At 60.6% G+C, this 20641-nt stretch overlaps 2 protein-coding genes across 6 annotated transcripts in view; one reads left to right on the plus strand and one right to left on the minus strand.

The window, feature by feature from the left end:
* The window catches only part of LOC123857911 (uncharacterized), a 21510-nt gene extending 5026 nt beyond the window's left edge, over positions 1-16484 (plus strand). Inside the window, exons 2-15 of the mRNA XM_064575914.1 lie at positions 5272-5386; positions 5779-5882; positions 6186-6382; positions 6521-6649; positions 6897-6982; positions 8479-8558; positions 8886-8993; positions 9371-9492; positions 12116-12164; positions 12548-12668; positions 13358-13452; positions 13682-13747; positions 14206-14316; positions 14559-16484. Of these exons, the coding sequence (XP_064431984.1) occupies positions 5272-5386; positions 5779-5882; positions 6186-6382; positions 6521-6649; positions 6897-6982; positions 8479-8558; positions 8886-8993; positions 9371-9492; positions 12116-12164; positions 12548-12668; positions 13358-13452; positions 13682-13747; positions 14206-14316; positions 14559-14570 (1395 nt within the window). The 3' untranslated portion in view covers positions 14571-16484. The remainder of the gene's footprint in view (positions 1-5271; positions 5387-5778; positions 5883-6185; positions 6383-6520; positions 6650-6896; positions 6983-8478; positions 8559-8885; positions 8994-9370; positions 9493-12115; positions 12165-12547; positions 12669-13357; positions 13453-13681; positions 13748-14205; positions 14317-14558) is intronic.
* Positions 16485-16674: 190 nt separating this feature from the next.
* On the minus strand, positions 16675-19906 carry HRAS (HRas proto-oncogene, GTPase). 5 transcript variants are annotated; one of them, XM_045892944.3, is made up of 6 exons: positions 19749-19906; positions 18423-18583; positions 18053-18231; positions 17770-17929; positions 17593-17674; positions 16675-17107 (listed from the first exon to the last, which is right to left on the minus strand). In XM_045892944.3, exons 2-5 carry the CDS (start codon positions 18531-18533, stop codon positions 17612-17614), a joined length of 513 nt encoding a protein of 170 aa, XP_045748900.1. In that variant the 5' UTR covers positions 18534-18583; positions 19749-19906; the 3' UTR covers positions 16675-17107; positions 17593-17611. The 5 variants fall into 5 exon arrangements, with proteins under 5 accessions (XP_045748900.1, XP_045748897.1, XP_045748898.1 ...); XM_045892941.3 differs by lacking the exon at positions 17593-17674; XM_045892942.3 differs by lacking the exon at positions 17593-17674 and having other exon boundaries at positions 18423-18586; positions 19749-19900.
* Between the last annotated feature and the right edge of the window lie 735 nt (positions 19907-20641).

The following is a 20641-nucleotide window of genomic DNA, read 5'->3' on the forward strand; positions in this document are numbered from 1 at the left end:
ATGAGCCTCATCTTACCATCTCAGCAAATGGACTCTTTATCTTTTGAGATGCTCCTCTTTATGTCAGCAAGCACTTAACTCATACTCTAACTAACTGAAACCCATTTTTCTGATTTCTTATTGCACTTGCTTGAAGCATTGATGAGCTGTTCTACAGTGACTGGAACATTCCACCTGCCAGGCCAGAAAAGCCCTAAGAGCAACAGAATGCCTAGAAGACCACCCGCCATATGTCCCCTCCCCAAGCCAGGACCACACGCTGAACACGTACCAATCCCCCCAAACCAGGATCACGTGCTCTCTGCCTGCTCTCTTGCACGTACCCCCTGAACTTCTTCCTGTAAAACTCTCAGGGTCCATCTTGACGCCAGAGAGGTTGGCTGTTCAGGCCTGAGCCTGCCACCTCCCCTGGCTGCCGGCATCCAAAATAAATCTCTCCCTCCCTCCCAAGCCCTTGTGTCTTGAGTTTTTGGCTTCTCTTGCAATGCGTTTACCAAGTTTGTTCAACAATATTGGCAAACCTGGCCAGGAGCTATGCCTTTGATTTGTCCAGCCCTGCAGGATTCCCCTGGACAGAGCAGTAGGCCACGGCAGCACGCCCGAGTTTGCCCATTCCCTCCCTGAGTTAGCAGCTGTGATGGATGGCTGACGTGCATCTCTCGGGACGCTGGTTGGGAAGTCTGTTTTTGATAACCCAGCCATGCCAGCTTCCTTTGGGGTAGTGCTTACATGGTACGCTTTTTTCCATTCCCTTACTCTTAACATTCCTAGATTCTTTTATTTAAGGTGTTCTCTTATAAGTAGAATGTAGTTGACATTGGTTTTTTTCCCTAGTCTGACAATCTCTCTTTTCATTGGAAAATTTAGACTGTTTACATTTAATTTAATCATTGATATATTTTGGGCTCTTTATTTTTTCTGCCTATTCTGTTTCTGTTTTTCTCTTTTTTTTTTCCTTTTGCCATCTTCTGGATTTTTATTTTATTATTTTCTCTGGTTTGGTAGTTTTGCATTCTTTTAGTATTATTTTAGTAGTTACTCTAGAGATTATACATGTGTCTTTGACGTATTAAAGCTTAATATAAGTTTATACTTTAGCCACACCTGGACAGTACAAGGACCTTTGTGAATAATAATCATTAATTAATAATAAATGATAATAAGTAAATATTTATAAATTATTATTAATTTATGTAGTCAGTATTCATTTAGAATTTTGTTGCTCTTCAATCCTGATATCTTCCTACTTCCATCTGGGGTTACTTTTTTTTTTTTTCTGCCTGAGGAACCCCTCTACTGTTTCATTTGGCATGAGTTTACTGGTGATAAATACTGCCAGTTTTTGCTTTTCTGAAAATTTCTTTGTGTTCCTCTATTTTTGAAGGATATTCTTTAGTGGGTATAGAATTATAGGTTGGGGGGCACCTGGATGGCTCAGTCACTGGGCATCTCCCACTCCCCCTGCTTGTGTTCCTGCTCTTGCTATCTCTCTCTCTGTCAAATAAATAAATAAAATCTTTTAAAAGAGCCACCTGGGTGGCTCAGTCGTTAAGCATCTGCCTTTGGCTCAGGTCATGATCCCAGGGTCCTGGGATCGAGCCCCACATTGGGCTCCCTGCTCGGCGGGAGGCCTGCTTCTCCCTCTCCCACTCCCCCTGCTTGTGTTCCCTCTCTCACCTTCTCTCTGTCAAACAAATAAAATAAAATCTTTTAAAAAAATAAAAGAAAAATAAAAAAGAATTATAGGTTGACAGTTATTTCTGTCAGTAGTCTGAAAATGAAGACAACTCCATTGTCTTCTGGCTTTTATACTTTCTGTCAGTCTTATTGTCATGCTCTGAAGACAGCATGTCTTCCTGGGTGCTTGAAAGAATTCCTCTTTATTTTCCGTTAGCACTTTTACTATATGTGCCTCAATGTGTTTTTCCTTGTATTTATCCTTCTTGATGCTCATAGTGCTTCTAGAATATGTAGCTTGATATCTTTCATCAGTTTGAGGATATTCTCAGCTCTCTTATTTCTTCAGATATTTTGGATGCCCCTTTCTCTTTCTTTTTTTTTTTTTTTTAAGATTTTATTTATTTATTTGAGAGAGAGTGAGCAAGCAAGAGAGTGTGAACAGGGGGAGGGGAAGAAGAAGAGGGAGAAGCAGACTCCCTGCTGAGCAGAAAGCCCGATGCGGGGCTCGATCCCAGGACCCTGGGATTATGACCTGAGCAGAAGGCAGGAGCTTAACTGACTGAGCCACCCAGACACCCCGCCCCCTTCTCTTTCTGATCTTCATTTAGGAATCCAATTAAATATATGCTCAACCTTTCCACTCTATCCCACATGTCTCTTATACTCTTTACTAGACTTTATATCTTTTTGACTTTCTGTTTCAGTCTAGGTAATTTCTTTTGACTAGCCTTCTAGTTCACCAATTCTCTCTTTATCTGTATCGAATCTGTTGTCAACCACATCCACTGAATCCTTAAGTTTAGTTATTCTATTTTTCACTTTTGGAATTTCCATTTGTTTGTTTTTGATTCCACGTCTCCCCCTAACCGAATTAGTTAATCTTGTCTTTTGACAGTGTACTTAATTAAGAACATTAACTACAGTTATTTTAAAATCCTTATCTGATAATGGCATTATCTGCATCTCTGTTGAGACATTTTTTATTTAAATGCAATTAATTAACATATAATGTATGTGATTCATCAGTCTTACACAACACACAGCGCTCACCACAACACATACCCTCCCCAATGTCCATCACCCAGCCACCCCATGCCACCCCATGCCTCCCACCCCCCTCCACTCCAGCAACCCTCAGTTTGTTTCCTGAGATTAAGAATCTCTTTTGGTTTGTCTCCCTCTCTGATTTCATCTTGTTTTATTTTTTCCCTCTCTTCCCCTATGATCCTCTGTTTTGTTTCTTAGATTCCTCACATCAGTGAGATCATATGATAATTGTCTTTCTCTGATTGACTTATTTCGTTTAGCATAATACCCTCTCATTCCATCCACGTCATTGCAAATGGCAAGATTTCATTTTTTCGATGGCTGCATAATGTTCTATTGTATATATATACCGCATCTTCTTTATCCCTTCATCTGTTAATGGACATCTAGGCTCTTTCCATAGTTTGGCTATTGTGGATATTGCTGCTATAAACATTGGGGTGCAGGTGCCCCTTCAGATCACTAGATTTGTATCTTTGGGGTAAATACCCAGTAGTGTAATTCCTGGGTCATGTGGTAGCTCTATTTTTAACCTTTTGAGGAACCTCCATACTGTTTTCCAGAGTGGCTGCACCAGCTTGCATTCCCACCAACAGTGTAGGAGGTTCCCCTTTCTCCGCATCCTCACCAACATCTGTTGTTTCCTGAGTGGTTAATTAGCCATTCTGACCAGTGTGAGGTGGTATCTCATTGTGGTTTTCATTTGTATTTCCCTGATGCCGAGTGATGTTGAGCATTTTTCCTGTGTCTGTTGGCCATTTGGATGTCTTCTTTGGAGAAATGTCTGTTCATGTCTTCTGCTCATTTCTTGACTGGAGTATTTGTTGTTTGGGTGTTAAGTTTGATTTTTTTTTTTTTAAGATTTTATTTATTTGACAGAGAGAGACACAGCGAGAGGGAACGCAAGCAGGGGGAGTGGGAGAGGGAGAAGGCAGGGAGCCCGATGCAGGGCTCGATCTCAGGACCCCGGGATCATGACCCGAGCCGAAGGCAGACGCTTAACGACTGAGCCACCCAGGCACCCCGAGTTTGATACGATTTTTATAGATGTTTGATACTAGCCCTTTATCTGATAAGGCATTTGCTAATATCTTCTCCCATTGTGTTGGTTGTCTTTTGGTTTTGTCAACTGTTTCCTTTGCTGTGGATGTCTTTTCTTTTTCTTGTCTGATTACTGCAGCTCGGACTTCCAGGACTGAGAGGGGACTTCCTTGTTTTGTTCGTGGTCTTAGGGGAAACGGTTTCAGGCCTTCATCACTGAGTATGAGATCAACTGTGGGCTTTCATACATGGGCTTTATTCTGTTGATGTACATTTCCTCAAAACCCACTATGCTTTTTATGTTGTATTTTGTCAAATGCTTTTTCTGTAACTATTGAGATGATCATATGGTTTTTGTCCTTTGTTAATGTGATGGATCACATTGGTTGATTTGCCAGAGAGGAAGTGGGTGGGAGATGGGCAAAATAGATGAAGAATATTAAGAACTATAAACTTCCAGTTATAAAATAAAGTCACAGAAATTTAAAAAGTACATGGGCACCTGAGTGCTCAGTCGGTTAAGCGTCCACCTTCGGCTCAGGTCATGGTCCCAGGGTCCTGGGATCGAGCCCCACATCGGGCTCCCTGCTCGGCAGGAAGCCTGCTTCTCCCTCTCCCACTCCCCCTGCTTGTGTTCCCTCTCTCACTATGTCTCTCTCTCTCAAATAAATAAAATCTTTAAAAAAAGAGAAACTTAAAAAGTACAGCATAGTGAATGGAGTCAATACTATTGTAATAACTTTTAATGGGGACAGATGGTGAGTACACTTCTCGTGAGGAGCACTGAGTAATGTACAAATTGCTGAACCACTAAGTTGTAGTCCTGAAACTAATGCAACATTGTGTGTCGACTACAATAAATATTAAATAGAGGTTTCTGACAGAAATCACGGTGGATCCGTGAAAGGCATTTATACAGCCATTACAAATATGAAGGCACCTCTGCTGAGATGATAGATTTGTCAAATGTTCTTAAATGTTAATTTCTTAAAAGATTGATTTATTTATGAGAGAGAGTGTGCACACTCGCAGGTGTGAGCAGGGGGGAGGGGCAGAGGGAGAATCTGAAGCAGACTCCTCACCAAGCCCAAGCCCGTCACAGGGCTTGTTCCCACGAACCCGAGATCTGACCTGAGCTGAAATCAAGACTCGGACATTGAACTGACTCAGCCACCCAGGAGCCCCTCAAATGTTCTGACGTGGACAACGCATGCTGTGAACCCTTGGGGTGGGAGGACATCTGTGACGCACAGTCTGCCTAGAAGGGCGGGGTGCCGGGAGGACCTGAGCATGGGAGCTAAGGAGGGTGGGAGGGAGCCAAGCCTCCCCTTCCCACTGTGCGGGGTGCCAGGACCCTCCCCAGGAGCGTGACCTTCAAGGGGAAGGGCTCGGTGCTGACGGACCCCGCCGACGTGCACTGACGACATGGGACCCCACTGGACGGAACGGTGGCACCCCGGGGTTCCGCCACTGCCTGGCACGCCCTCGGCTCTGTGTCCACAGGCAGTTGGATGTGCTCGCGCTCTCTGGCTCTGGCTCATACTCACTCACACGGACCCGCTCGCCCCACGACCCCCGTGTAGGCAGGAGGTACGGCTCCCACAGCGACAGGTCACAGGTGAGTGTGCGCTGCTCCCCGCTCCCTTCGGGCCTCTGTGGGGGCTCGGGCTCCGGAGGGGCGGCATGGCCTCCCGGGCAGTGGCTGAGGACACCGGACCCCCGGGCGCTGACCGTGAGCCGGCACGTGCAGCCCTTCCACAGCTCCGTGGGGGGAGGGCTGCCCCCCCTGCTGCCCGGGTCCTGGCCTCCTGGGCCAGGAGCCCCAGGCCCCTCCCCAACAGGGACTACGAAGCCCCTCCTGCTCTCCCCTACACCCCTCCTCAGCCATTCGCCATCCTGCCATCCAGGGAGGGAGTTTGTTCTCACTCTTGCTGGCAAAGTTGTTCATGAGGATAATGTCCAGCTCACTGCTTTTTGCCTATTGTCACCTGTGTTTGGGGGATCTCACAGACACCTCTGAGCCCCGCAAGCCCGCAGGAACACTCACTGGCTGGCCGTTCCAGCCAGCCGCGCGCTGCCGGCCCCGGGCTGGGGGACCCCACACCAAGCATCAGGTCAGCAGTTTCCCGGAGCTTCCGGACCCCCCGTGTGCTCCTGGTAGCGGGGTGCAGAGACCCTGTCATCTCGGCGTGAAGTGTGTCCGGGGACAGTGGCTGGGAAGGGAGTCTGGGGGTGGGAGTGCCACAGAGTGGGAGCCCACGTGGGATCCGCCAGCTCAACAAGTGTCCCCGCTCAGAGCTAGAGGGTTTCCTCCACTCTTGGCTCAGACAGACTGGTGATCGGCCCCCAGGGAGCAGACCCCTTTATTCTCTGGAGATTTTCATGCAGGGTCCTATTTGGATGTTTTTGGTTTGCAGCACCATGAAAGAGGACCTAGAGACCCTGCTGGCCTTGGAACGGGCCAACATCATAGCCAATTACACTCAGGTGAGGCCCAGCGAGGGACCATCGACACTAGGAGCACCCACCGCAGGCACAAGGGAGGCCCAGGTGGGGCCCAGAGCCAAGGATGGGCCCATCCAGCCCAGACAAGGCCCAGAGTCGTCAGGAACAAGTGAGACCTGGGGGAGGGAGGCATCAGTAGCAGGCGAGGGTCCATCGGGGATCCCAGTCATCAGTAGCCGATGAGGCCCAGGCGGGAATCCTAGTCATCAGTAGCCAATGAGACCCAGGTGGGGCTCATCGGCAGCAGGTGCACCGGAGGCCCAGGCGGGGCTCATCGGCAGGCAGGAGCGGCTCTGGCCCAAAGGGAATCCTCAGCAGCAAGAGCAGTTATGTCCCAGGCGGGGATCAGAGCCAGAGTCCAGCAGAGGAGACCCAGGTGGGTATTGTTGCCCATAGGAGCAGGGCAAGCCGGTGGGGGTGGCGGGGATCATCGCTGGGAGAAGCAGGTGGGGCTGTCAGGCTGCTCCCGTGGGGCAGACAGGTCCTGCCTCTCCTGCTGGGCCATTTTCAGCGGATTCTGGGCTCCCTGAGGTTGCAGGGGACAGAGGAGCCGTTCTGCTCCCTCCTTTCCCCCATGCCCCTGGCTCTCAGAGGACCCCCACCATGGGCCCCCTCTGTTTCAGGCACGCCCAGCAGGGTCTCCATGGGACCCATGGGAAGATGCTGAGCTCTCGCTGTGCAGGCTCACGGACCATCATGGCTTTCTGCAGTGAGTCACCGGGACCCTCTTTCCTCCATCTCAAGGGGGGATTGCATTTGCAGGAACGCCTCTCTGGAGGCAGGACCCATCTCCCCAGCTCAGGGCCTTGACCCCTGGAGCCCTCTGAGGGCCAGAGTCTGGCCTGGGCTGGAGCTGAGAGACCCAGGAGGCAAACCCAGGAAGCGGGCAGGAATGGAGCTGGGCCTTGGAGGAGTGGCCTCCACGCCTGCTTCGGGGAGGCCCGGTGTCTGCCTCCTGCATTCAGACGGCGGGTCCAGTCAGTTCAGCAGGGGCTCCAGAGAATGAGGGGCTCTGGGACACTGGTGTCCTTTCTGCAGGAGGGCAGTCTGGTCTGGGGCGAGGGTGGAGGGGTGCTCCTGGGTGACACCACCAGGCCAGGGCCGCCACAGCTCCTGAAGGCTTCTGCAGGACGGCAGGAAGATGCCCGGGACAAGGCCAGGTCAGGGAGGGAGGGTGGGAGGCAGAGGGAGGGGCCGATCAGCCTGGGCAGGAGGAGGGAAGAGGAGGAAGATGCTGCCCAGGGGTGGGAACGAGGGAGGGGGGACAGCACAGTGGCCTTGGGACCAGGGAAGGAGGCCGCTGGGCCGATGGTTGCCACGAGACCTCGCCATGGCTGGGGAATCCATGCGTGGCCACCGGGTTGCTCCCGGGGCCTCACTCCCTCCCCGCCCAGGAGGGGTCCCTCCCTGGCCATCTGGAGGGGTCAGGGGTGGGCCATGCTCAGGGCTCTGACGAGACAAGGGGTAGACATGGGCCAGAAGGACAGAAGTGACCGACAAGAGGGGTGGCGTCAGGGGACAGCAGGGGTGATGGCCAAGGTGAGGGAGAGGCAGGCTGGACGCTGAGCAGTCAGGCCCTGTGAAGGCATGGGGTCCTCAGTCAGACGGGCCCAGGGGGCACCTGGCTGCCCTGACAGGTCTTGGGCTGGCCCATCCCAGGATGGGGGCAGTCACCTCATGGGGGCTGCTCAGATGCCCCCGCCCGGCCCACCTGCCGGCAACAACCCTTCTCACAGCCCCAGGCAGGACGCTGCCCCGCTGTGAGAGGGCAGCCCCTGCCCTCCCTGGGGTCAGCCCACCCCTCCTGGGGCTTCTGGCCTGAGCCTTGGGGCTGTGGGGCCGGGGGCCCAGTCCTCAGGCTCTGCTTCTCTTGCCTTCCAGGGAGGAGATGCCCGGCCCCAGCCCCCACGAGGCAAAGGTACAAGCCTGTCCTGGGGCTCGGGCAGGACGTGCTGGGTGGGCATGGGGCCAGGGGACAGCAGACCCGGTCCCCAAAGCAGTCCCAAGGGCTGTTTCACCAAATCCCCCATCCCAGCACCCGATGCGCTGCCGGGGCCAAGCCTGAGCCCCGGAGCCGCGGTTAGCGGGAGCGGCCCTGTACCCCTCGGGCTCTCTGAGTCTGTTCACATAAAGGCCCCTGGACGCTGCCCGGGCGCCAGTCTACACAGCGGGCGGCTCATCTGCTGCCCTCTTGTCTTGTTCCAGCAACTTCACCAGGAGACCCGGAGAGCCGACAAGTGGGTGAAGATGCTGAGGAACTGGGAGCACCACTGGTCAGCGAGAAGGTGCGGCGCTGCGTGCCCGCAGACGGCACTGTGTCCCAACGGGGGGGGGGGGGTGCGTACAGCCCTCAGCCTCCCCCCAACCCCAGACCCCACGAGAGTCCCCCTGCCTGGGGAGAGTCTGCTGCCCGAGCCCAAGCCTCCCCAGGCCCAAGGAGGGCACCAGAGGGGCCGGCAGGTCAGGGCCACTGTCCCCTCCTCCTTGTGGGAGACCCAGCCTCTCTGGAGACGCCATGGAACTAAGACCAGAAACTTCTCGAGGCCTCGTGCTCCTGGGGATCACAGAGCCGTCCCGGGCCTGGCTCAGCAGCGTTGCCTTCTGTCCTGTAGATGCATCGTCGGGTGTATAAAAGGGTCCCTCCGCAGGTGCGAGGTCAGGTGTGGATCCTCCTGCTTGATATTGAGAAGGTGAAGTCCACCAACCAAGGGGTCTACGAGGTAAGCCCTTCCAAACCCGGCAGAGCCATGGCCCTTGGGTGAGGCCTTGGCGGGAGCTTAGGGGAACGCATGGGGAGAGGCGAGCTCAGGCCCCAGGCTGGTCTCAGTCCTGGAGGACGGGCCCCTGTGCGGGGGGAGGGGAGGAGCGTCAGGCTGACCATTGAGAGTCCCCTCCCCTCCCAGGGCTGCTGAGCTCCAGGCCTGACGCGGGCATCACGGGCATGATGGGCCCGTGTGCGGGGCCCCAGCCTCAGAGACAAAGGAGGAAGGTGGTTTCTGCAGGACACACTCATGGGGCGGCTAGCGGCGCTCCCTCTTCGGAGGGCAGCTGGGGACAGTTAGGCTCCCATGTCCTGAAGCTGGCTCCTCCTTCCCAGTTCTGCCCACAGAAAATGAAGGAGCAGGCCCAGCTCTTCTCCAAGGACATCAGGCAAATTGACCTGGACGTGAACCGGACCTTCCGGAACCATGTCATGGTCCGGGACCACTATGGGGTCAGGTGAGGCTGCGGGACAAGCAGGGTCTGGGGGCCCCAGGGGACACTCTGGGGGTCAGGGGTGGCCCAGGGGGCTTCTGGGTGGGCAGGGCGGGCTCTCTGAGGAGAGGGGGACGTTGGCAGCAAACACAACCCGGCCGCATGGGAAACGTGCTTGGGATGACCCAGTGGCCCCCTCCCCGGGTCTGTGTCGATGGGGAGGGCGCCACGACGGGGCCTCGCCGCGTCCCTGTGTGAGCGGAACCCCCAAGGTTGGCGTGGAGCTGCTAGTGAGGAGCTGGCAACAGAGGGTGGAGGCCATGGGTGGGGGCGCTGCGGGGCTGGGGGCCGGGCAGCACAGCCTCGGCTGGACGAGGACACACATGGACCGATGAGGGTCACACGGGTCAAAGGGACAGCCACTCGGTGTTTTCCTGCATGTATTTGCATTTGATGGTAGACAGCTGACACTGTACAGATCAGTGGTATGATGAACCCCCAAATGCCGCCCCCGGTGCAGCCCAGGTCCTGTGCTCACCAGCCGCGACCCCAGCAGCAAGTGTGTCCCAGCAAAGCCCAGACCTCGGGCCGACACTGTCTATAGTCATCTCCGTATGCGCCTTAGAAACGGAGGTTCCCGGTGGAGGCTGCCCCCCCCCACCGGCTCCAGCCTGCAAGGAATTAGTGCAGCGCCTCAGTGTGCGGACGGTGTTGGCGCCTCCCCGGCCCCCGTCGGGGTCTCTGGACGGTCTGTCCTCCTCAGGAGCCCAGGTTTGGTGTTGAGTCGCCAGGTGCGGGGGAGACCCCGACGATGCGGGGGCCCAGCGGGAGGTGGGGAAGGCAGTGTGCGCCCAGACAGGTGGGGTGCAGCCGGATCGCCGCGGGAGAAGGCGCTCTGTCTGCGCGGCCGGCGGCTGGCGGTTGTGCTTCACAGCCCGGGGCCCTGGGGAGGCTGACCTGGAGGCCGGGAAGGGAAGGCTGGCAGCTGCCAGGCAGGCGTGGACTGAGCCTTCCAGGGGGCCATCCCCAACCCGTCTCATGAGGAGACGCCGACGTTCCCCCACCGAGGGGGGTGCCTTGTACGCCGGAACCTGGGTGGCCGCTGCGTCGGCCTTGGCCCTCAGAGTGTGGCCAGGTCACGGCTGACCTGTGACGCCTGGTCCGGGGCGAGCCAGCCTCCGCAGCCTGATGCCCCCAGGCACCACCCCAAACCCCCATCCCCCTATGACTACTGCGCCGCGACCTCACACAGAAGGGCCCTGATGTGAGGGCGGGCCCTGCCCGGCGGCACACCTGGGCACAGGATCGTGAGGTTTCTATAAGGGCCTCTCGGTGAATAGTCTCCACTTCGGCCGAAAGCAGCCTGTTCCTTCTGTGCACTCGGGCGCAGCTACATTCCCATGTGGGATTCCAGGTTCAACCCTTACCCGCGTTACAGGGTGGTGGTAACGCATTCTGGGCATTGGAAAACCAGAACGCCAGAGAAGGGACAGGCCGTGGACACGGAGGAAGAGGCTGGTCAGCTGGGAGGAATAGGCAGGAGAGGAATCGTGGACAAGCTGGGGTTTATCTCAATCACAAACTTGCCCTCTGCAAAGACACCATTCAGAGAGCAGGGAGGAAAGCTACAGAGCGGGAGAGATACTTGGAATGGCACATCTAATGCGGGGCCCTTGCCGACCGAGGACAAGCCGCTCTGTGATGGAACACATGACCCGACGCACAGTGGACACAAGACCTGAACATACACTTGAGCCAAGAAGACGCACACGCACACGCACACACACAATGTGCATTCATCCAGGAGGGTGTGTCTGGGGACAGAGCTGAGCCTTCGTACCACCGCGAGACATCAGCGCCCGCCACACACCCCGGTCAGGAAGGCTGGGGGCACCCAGCGCTGGCGCCCAAGGGGGCAGCGGGAGCTGGGGTGCAGGGTCATGCAGCCACGCTGGACGGCAGGCTGGCGGCTTCTTAGAGAGCTGAGCAGAGCCTCACCATATGCCCCAAAGTGCTCACCGTTACTGACCCAACTGGTTCGAAATCTTTTATCCAAGTAAAACCTGCGTGAAGGTTCTGTGCACAATGACTCAATCTGGAAGCACCCAAGCTGCTCTTAGGTGAACAGACACTGGGATTCCAAAACAGGGAATACGCTTCAGGGACACACAGGACCGCGCTATGGACGCGCTGGATGCTATGGGAGCACCTGGGCTTCGTTTGGCTCGGGGAAGAAAGCCAGATCCTATGGTTGCATTCACAGCACCAGGAACAAGCCAGACCACGGGGAGGAGAAGCCTCAGGGGCTGGGGGAGCAGTGCAGGGGGAGCGCCTGGCCACCAAGGGGCTGTTCAGGGTGGGGCAGTGGCCCCAGGGCTGGAGCGGGGAGCTGGGGGCTCAGTGAAAACCCAGGAGCTGCCCATCCCACAGCGGGCACTTTCATGGAGGCAAACGGCAAACAGCAGAATGAAAATAAACTCCATCCCATGGTATGTCTGAGCTAGCTGCCGGTCATTGTGTGGAGACCTGACCCCATAGACACGTCAGCCCCCGAGCTGCCCTGAAGACCCAGGTCCGTGGGGCTGCGTTCCGCACCTGGCCGGCCTCGCTCGGACAGGAGCAACCCACCCTGCTCTCCCTTTCCTAGGCAGCAAGCCCTGTTCCATGTGCTCTTGGCGTATTCTGTCAACAACCCCGTGAGTCTACAACCCCATGAGTCTCCCCGCTGCCAGGCCTGCTGCCCCGCGGGTGCCCTTTGTCCTGCGGATTGCTGACCAACCAGGACACGTAGCCAGGACTCCAGCTCCCATTGTCCCAGGGGCACGAGGGAGGGGCTCTCGACTCTAGGACTGAGGCCGGGGCTGGGGTGCAGACCTGACTGCAGGGGGAGGGACGGCCCCTGAGTCCGAGCGCTGGGGCTGCCAGGTACTCTAGCGTGCATCGCTGTTGCCCTAAAACTCGGGTCTCGATCCTGAAGGGACCGAACTGGGAATCAGAACCTGAGCAGGGAGGGAAGTTCCCCTACCCTGACCTCCACCACGTTGAGGTGGCCACGTTCCATCAGGGTTGGCTCTTGCAGGAGGTGGGCTACTGCCAGGGCATGAGCCAGATCGTGGGGGTCCTGCTGATGTTGCTGTGCGAGGAGGTTGCATTCTGGGCGCTGGCTCAGCTGATGACCACGGAGAGGCACGTCATGCACGGTAGGGGCTGGCAGGGCGCCTGGATGGGACCTGGAGCTCGGGACAGGCCCCCCACAGGGCAGCTCTAGCAGCGGGGCAGGCCAGGACCCCCACTCAGCCCGCCTCCCCGCCGGCAGAGGGCACCGCCTCCCCGGGGGGCCTTCGGGGTCCTGTAGCCTGGCCACTGGCCCCACCATTTGCAGACCATTCTCGCATTCCCGCGGGTCCTGCAGCCTCCTGCCTGGCTGCCGGCCTGCCCCCCAGGCCCCCTTCCAGCCCACGGCCAGACGAAGCCCAGGTGGCAACATCTACTGCTCCCATGGCCCCAGCCTGGATCCCAACCCAGGAGATGGCCCTGCACGCCCCCGTCACCCTCCCCGTGGGCGGCACTCCCTGCCCCTCGGGGCTGGGGCCCCCTTGCCCCTGTGCCACCGCCACAGCAAAGGGTTGCCGGGTCAGCCGGGCCTGGTCCTCAGCCCGGGGCCCCCACCCAGCGGGGTCTCTGTGAGGAGGAGGGTCCTCTGCCCCTGCCCCCCAGGCCTGGCCGGCAGTCCTGCTGCCTGGGAAGAGCAGGGCCAGCCAGGGCTCGGGAGGGCTGTGGGCACACTCTGCAGTCAGGGCATGGGAGAGGAGACCCCTGCCAGGACTCACCCCCCCACACCTGGTGCAGGAGAAAGCCCTGATGGTTAGGGGGCCTGGGGCCTTCTCAGGCTTCTTCATTCCAGGGCTCCCCAAACTGCTAAGGTTCCAGGCCCATCACAGCCTTATTAAAGCACAAGAGCTGCCGAAGCTAAAGAAGCACTTGGCAAGTAGAAGCTCCCCAGAGGCCCTGTCCCCATGGCCTGGGGCTGGGGTGGGGGGCGAGCAGAACCCTGCCAAAGTGGCCCCGTCCTGTTCCTTCTCCTGCTGGGCCCAGGGGCGTCCTCAGGGCTGAGCGGGGCCTTGGCGAGTGTGTCCACCTGGCTCCATGGGGCCCTGGCCCAGGGGTTTGGGGCCGCTGGGTGGGTCCTGAGCACCTTCCACACTTCCGTCAGGACGAGGAACAGATGTGCACTGGCATTTACACCGCCAAGTGGTTCCTCCAGTGTTTCATCGACCAGGTAAGGCCACCCAAGCTGACCTGCTCCCTGTTCTGCTCCCTGCCCCTGGCCCCCGGGGAGGCCCCAGCTGAGCCTCACTGTCCAGGGCAGCCAGACCCAACCCGGAAGCCCGAAGGCTGAGGCTTGAAGCCCAGACCCATCCTGGAGAACCCGAGACCCCCTTGAGGTGGTTCTGGGGGACGGGCTAGGCCCACCTCAGCTCCCCCTGGGAAAGTCAGGTCAGCCTGGGGAGTGGACAGGCCCTTGCCCCATTCCGCAGCCAGCCTGGAGTCCTCTAAGGGCCTGTGGCCCCCGAGGGTGGGGCAGAATCTGTGGCCCCCAGGTTTGCGGGTCGTGCTTGCCAGGCCCTTACCCCCCGGGGTCGTTTGGAGACCCGACAGGAGGGGCTGGGGGGCCTCATCCGATGCAGCCAGTGGGCCCCACCGAGACTGCCCCTCCCACACCTGCTGTCCCCACAGACCCCCTTCTTGCTCATTCTGAAGCTCTGGGATGCCTACATCCTGGACAGGGAGCCATGGCGTATACCATCCTCAAGATGCACAGCAGTGAGCGAGCCCGAGGGAGCCCAGGTGTGCCCGAGGAGGGGGGGCTGGCCCACCACCCGAGAGAGGTGCAGGCCTCAGTGGAGGACGGAGGCCGGCAGGGGGCTGGGCGGGGCACCCCGGAGAGGAGCAGCCTGCATGGGACCTCCCCCTGCCACGGGCAGCCCGTGGCGCTCCTGGGACAGCTGGACCCCAACAGCTGTCCATGGGAGGCACCCTGGGGTGGCAGGGCAGGGTCCCTCTGGGTCTGACTCACACCCATTGCCCAGAACGCCTCCTGAAGCTGCCCCTGGAAGGTCTTCAGGAGTTTCTGCAGGACACCCTGGCCCAGCCCTGGGCCCTGGAGGATGAGGTGTTGCTCAGACACCTTTGATCTTCCATGGCCAGCTCTGAAGGATAAGTGCGACCTGCCCCCTCCAGGTGGGCTCAGGGCCCCATCCCCTCCCGATTCACCCTCCTGGGGCAGGACACAGGGGACAGAGCCCCCGGGGCTTTCCTCCTCATCTCTGTCCCTCTCCTCTTCTGCTCCAACCTTGGGGAACCCAGGCCAGGGCCGGGCGTCCGGGCGCTCACTGCAGCGGCTGGGCACCAGCACCTGGAGGGCTGTTGTCAGGAGCAGGCCAGGGTGGACATGCAGGGAGCCACGAGCACACGCTGGGCCCCAGCCAGCTGGGGACAAACAGCCTGCTGGGGACGCTGACGCAGCCTGCCTCTTGGCAGCCGGTCCTGAGGAGTTCCCCACGAAGCCCCTGGGCCTGGAGGAAGTGTCCCCGGCACCCAAGCCCCGCCTCCCTTCTTGTGTTGAGACGCTCCCCAGAGTGGACGGGCCAGCCTCCCCGGGCCCAGCCACCCAGCATGAGCAGCCGGGACCCCTTCCTGGCCAGGCCATCCTCAAGGCCGAGGAGCTGCTGCAGGAGGGAATGTCCATGGAGCCCTCAGCTGCACCCCTGCAGCCGGGAGGGCCAAGGGCCCAGGTTCTGGCCCGGCTGCCCCCAGCCCAAGACCCCTTGCTGGCCCAGCTGTCCCCTCAGCAATGGAATTCCCTCCCCAACCTCCCGGTGCACCAGGAGGGTGCAGGCAAGTGGCCCCCCCGACGTGGGCTCGAAGCCACAGCACTGGGTCCCTTTCCGTTCAGCCCCTGCCTGGGCCACCCCAGTGGGCACACCACAGACCAGGCCTCGGAATGCCCCTGGGACTCTCGGGACGGGGTCCCCCCAGCCCAGGAAAGAGGAAGCTGTAGGGCCCAGGACACCCTTCCTGCTCTGTGGCCACTGCAGCTCATGCCCTTCTCGGGGGTGACCAGCACAGCCGAGACAGAGCCAGGGCCGCGCTGAGCCACAGCCCCGAGGCCCCGCACCTGCCTGGGACCGTCCGACCTCTGCATCCACAGGGCTGCTAGATGCTCCCTGGCCTCTGGAGCAGAGCGTGATGCTGAGCGTGGGGGCCCTGGGGCTCTGGGCAGCCAGCACCATGCCCTGCCTCAACACACTGGCCTGCCTGGACAGCGGCAACCCCTCCAGGAGCACAAGTCCCTGAGCTGGGGGGACCTCAACTGGCCTGGCCCCAGGCCCTGGGGGGGGCAGAGACGACACAAGCCCCCCCCACGAACAAAATGAAGACGGATGGGACGGAGCCCCCCGTGGCCCTGGCCAGTGCTGGGTTCTGGCCCAAGCCTGGGCGAGCCCTCTCAGAGCTGTGTGTGTGTGGCCCCCTGGGACCTGGGCATGCCCCACAGATCCACGTCTCCGACCTAGGGCAGCGCTGGGAACCACCGGCCACCCCAGCTAAGGCTCAGCAGGAGCAGGCCGGTGGGGCCCCCCCTCCCCCTCCCCCACAGCAGGAGGCAGGTGCCGCCAGAGGCTGGCTCTCCGAGTCACCCGGCAGCAATGGGCAGAGGCCGAGGCCATGCAGACGTGCTGGGACCCTGCCCGGGAGCCCCAGAGGTCCAGCTCAGGTCGGCCATCCTCAGCACCCGCCTCTTGGTGGCCCCAAACTCAGAAATGTGCCACCCCCCGGAGTCAGCACAGGCTCCAAGGTGGGGGACACGAGCGCCCACGCCCCCCTGTGATTTCAGCCTTCCCCTAAAGAAGCAGGTCTCCCTCCCCTAAAGAAGCAGGTCTCCCTCCCCAGAGGAAGGCTTGCACCCTTGGTTCTGAGCCCGTTTGCTGCTGAAAGTTCAATAAAGTGTTGTGTTAAAACGCAAAGCCAGCCTGGTCCTGCGGCCCCAGAGCTGCGTGCAAGAGGCGCTAGACAGCCAGCCAGACAGCACAGGGTGGCTGGGCCCAGGCCGCCTCACCAGCCCCTACAGGGGTCCCTGCAGAGGGGCCTCCGGGCAGACAAAGCTGAGGGTCCCAGGTGCCTTCCAATCTCGGCCAGACGCCAGGGTCAAGACCATCCAATAATTTACTGCGACTCAGCCTGTGGCCAAAGGGCCAGGACGGGGCTGGGAGGAGAGTGACAGCCAGGGTGCCGGTGGCCTCAGTTCACCACAGTCTGTGCAAAGCGTCCTGGGAGGTCTGCAGTCACTCTGTCCAGGGAGCCTGGGCTGGCCGGGCTCCGGTGGCACTTCCTTCCTTCCTTCCCCTCCTCCTTCCTCCGTCGGCACCTCCTCCCGGCATCTGGCACCTCCACGCCCCCTGCCTGCGCTGCTGGGGCACAGAGGGCCTGCGGGGATGTCAGGGGGGGCCTGGAAGGGACGTCAGGAGAGCAGGCACTTGCAGCTCATGCAGCCTGGGCCACCCTCATCGGGCGGGCTCAGCTTTCGCACCTTGTGCTGCCGGATCTCTCGCACCAGCGTGTAGAAGGCGTCCTCCACGCCCTAGGAAGAAGGGGCCGGCTCAGAGTGGGACTCAGCCTGGGGGCCTGACAGGGGAAGGGGACCAAGGGACCCCGGCCTCCAGCTCATGCAGAATCCCAGCCCTTCCCCTCCCTCTCCCCATCCGACTCCCACACGTGGGCAGCCGGGCCCTGCTCATCCCACAGCCCCAGGGCTACCCCCATCAGGCAGCTCGCTCCTCAGGAGCTCCCCCACAGGGCGGGCCTTGGTCTGGCTCCCAGCTTGAACACCCCGTGTCCCACTCCTGTCTGACCTAGCAACCTTGTCCCCACCAGCCCGTGAAGGGGGCAGGGCCAACAAGGGCCCACGGGGCTCTCTGGGGGCCGAGGGGCCAGGGCCCCAGGGTCACCGCTCCGGCCTGGCTCAGGGCAGCTCTCTCCAGGGACCTCCGCCTCTCCCTGGAGCTGTGTCAGCCCAGACCCTGGGCCCTGGCCTCCCTCGCTGCCCTGCCGTCCGGGGACACTTACAGCGCTAGGGGCCGCTGGGTCACGGGGGTCCCGGAGGGTCCCAGAGGGTCCCGGAGCTGGAGCCAGAGCCAGAGCGGCTGCCCTGTGTGGGGGGAGAGGGGGCAATGAGCACTGCTCCCTGGCAGGGGTGGGGCGGGGCGGGTCCCTGGCTAGCTGTGGGGTGGGGAGCCGGCTCACCTGGCGAGTCTTGGCCGACGTCTCGATATAGGGGATGCCATAGCTGCGGGCAAGGTCCTGCGCCTGCCGGGACTCCACGGTGCGGGCAGCCAGGTCACACTTGTTCCCCACCAGCACCATGGGCACGTCATCGGAGTCCTTCACTCGCTTGATCTGCTCCCTGCAAGGAAGAAGGGGGCAGCCAGTCGCTGAGCTGCAGGCACAGCTGCATCCAGGCCCCGGACAGAGAGACACAAGGAGAAACAGGGACAGGGAGGCCCCTGAGGGCCGGCCAGCAGCTCACCTGTACTGGTGGATGTCCTCGAAAGACTTGGTGTTGTTGATGGCAAACACACACAGGAAGCCCTCTCCAGTGCGCATGTACTGGTCCCGCATGGCACTATATTCCTCCTGACCCGCCGTGTCCAAAATGTCCAGCAGGCACGTCTCACCATCGATAACCACTTGCTTCCGATAGGAGTCCTGCAGGAGGACAGTGCTTCAGGGCCCCCCCCACCTCTCCTAGGATGGGGCGATCCAACCACCAGCCCCTCCTGGGCACCTTTCCTGCCCCGCCCCCAGGTCCCACAAGGAGAGGATGCCCTCCTATGGAGCACACAGAAGACAAGCCCACATCAGGATTCAGGGCTGGGGACAGGAACAGCAACACTCACCTCGATGGTGGGGTCATACTCATCCACGAAGTGGTTCTGGATGAGCTGGATGGTCAGGGCACTCTTCCCCACACCTCCAGCGCCCACCACCACAAGCTTATATTCTGTCATCGCTCCTCAAGGGATGCAGCCCAGGGCACTGTGGTGGTCTCCTGTCCCACCTGCTGAGGGAGCTGCACTCAGCCATGGCCCAGCCACGCAGAGCAGGCCTGTGGAGCACGCCCCACCCTTTGGCCCCAGACAACCAGGGAATGGGGGAAGCCGCCAGAATGGTGGCCCAGCCGCCCACCTGTGGCACCTCCAGCCCAGGGGTGGGAGATGGCCCCCACCTTCAGCTGCACTTATGGTTGTGAGAGAGCACGGAGCTGGCCCCCCAAAGGCAGAGCTGACAGCTGAGAGCATCTCCCAACCACGCACCCAAATTAGAAGTTGCTGGGTAGGCAGAAAGCCTGAACTGGAGGCCCTGCAGGCTGAGGTTACCAGACCCCTCCCTGCAAGAACAGGTCTTGCCACAGTGGAGCGCACAGAAGCATGCCCAGGCAGGCCAGTGCCATCCTACAACCGGCTCCGGCCCCACCGAGCATGTTGCTGCTTTGGACAAGCATTTACTGAGCGCCTACTGCATGCCAGCCGCTGTTCCAGGCTCAGCGTGACAGGCAGAGAAAGAAGCCCCTGCACCCTTCTCCAAGGAAAAGACCGGCACACGTTAAAATAAGGGGAACCCCGCGGTACCCTGTTACCATATGAGCTTTGGAGAAAAGGAGGCAGATAAGGCAGCCGGGTGCGGGGTGGGGCGGGGTGGGGCGGGGTGGGGGGGGTCCTGGTAAGCAGACTGAGAGGAACAGACCCAACGGAGGTGCGGAGCGGGGGCACAGGTGAGAAAGAATCAAAGCCTGGGCCAAGGCCTCCAGCTGGGGTGTCCCAATTTGTGAGGGTTAACGAGGGGGTGCCCTTGCTCTTGTCCCCAGTGGACAGTGATTTCCTAACCCCCGACTCGTCTGCTGTGTATCGTGATGGCCGCCTGGGGCCCGAGCCCTTGGGAGCGCGCCTTGCGACTAAAGGGGGGCCGCAGCGGACCTCGGTTCGGGGGGCCCCCCGCACGCTGCCCAAGAGCACTGCTGGGGCCCCACGGAGGGCAGGGCCAGGGACGCGGAGACACGGCGCCCCCGCCGCCGCCCGCAGTCCCGGCCGCAGCGCCCTGCCCGCCCGCCCGCGGCTCACCTGCGCCCCCGCGTGCCCCGCCGCCGTCGCCGCGCCTCCAACGCCCCGAGCCGCAGCCCCGGTTGGGGCCGCCGCCCGCCCCCCACCCGCCCCCGCCGCACTCACCGCTCACTGGCGCGACTGCCCTCGAGGCCGGGGCCGGGGCGGGGGCGGGGAAAGGGGCCGGGGCCGGGGCGCGTGGCTCGCCCAGCGCATGGGCTCGGTCCGCGGAGGGTGCGGTTCCGGCTGCGGGCGGCGGGGCGCGGGCGGCGGACACTCAGGGGAGGGGGGTCGGGAGACGGGCGCACGCCCCGCCCCGCGCCCGTCCGTCAGCCTGGCGCGGCTTGCCATTGGCCGCGGGCGCCGGGCCCCGCCCCGGAGCCGTCCCGCCCCGTCCCGCCCTGCTCCGGTTGGCCGACCCGCCCGCCCGTCAAGGGCCGCGGCCGGGCGGGGCTTCCGGGAAACGGCGCGGAGGGCGGTGCCGGCCCTGGAGGCCCTCGTGGGCCGCGGCCTAGGGGGGCTGGGCTCTGCCGGGCGGGAGGACAGCGAGGGCGCGGGGGTCGCGGGTTCGGGGGCGACGGCTTCTCCGGAAAGGTTCCGAACTCTTCCGGAGGAATAGAGGCCCCTTAGGAAAGCGGGACCGCGGGCTGTTGTAGACTGGGGCGGGGTCGCTGCGGTCCGGCTCAAGCCCCTGCCCTGCCCGGGAGGGCTTCCCCGCGTCGCGACGGGCAGCCCACCGAGGGCCCACCCCGGAGCGGAAGGGCCAGTCCAGGGACGAGCCTCAGGGAGGGTGGAGGGTCAGCACCGCGGACGCCCCCCGGGCTGGGCGGGGGGGAGCCTGGAGCAAAATGGAGAGGCCCCCCAGGACGAGGGTCAGGCGCCCAGAGCAGGCCCGGGCCGCGCCGGAAGCCTCTGGGACCCCCAGTGGCCGGAGGTTTGACTGCCCTGCACCGTTCTTCCCGTCAGGTGGCTCCGGAACGGGAGAACCCAGTGGTGCCAACCCTGCAGAAGCTTACCGT

This window comes from Mirounga angustirostris, unplaced genomic scaffold, assembly GCF_029215605.1.
Source record: "Mirounga angustirostris isolate CCGP_5_RB_7025 unplaced genomic scaffold, mMirAng1.0.hap1 SCAF_13, whole genome shotgun sequence".
Lineage (NCBI taxonomy): Eukaryota > Metazoa > Chordata > Mammalia > Carnivora > Phocidae > Mirounga > Mirounga angustirostris.

Bases quoted from the DNA above. Each gene is read 5' to 3' on its own strand.
- HRAS (XM_045892941.3), bottom strand. From the start codon at position 18,533: ATGACAGAATATAAGCTTGTGGTGGTGGGCGCTGGAGGTGTGGGGAAG. The intron at 17,930-18,052 runs GTGAGCTGCTGG...TCTTCCTTGCAG, and splicing joins GAGGACATCCACCAGTACAG to GGAGCAGATCAAGCGAGTGA. The intron at 17,108-17,769 runs GTGAGCCGGCTC...CCTTCTTCCTAG, and splicing joins CGTCGGCCAAGACTCGCCAG to GGCGTGGAGGACGCCTTCTA.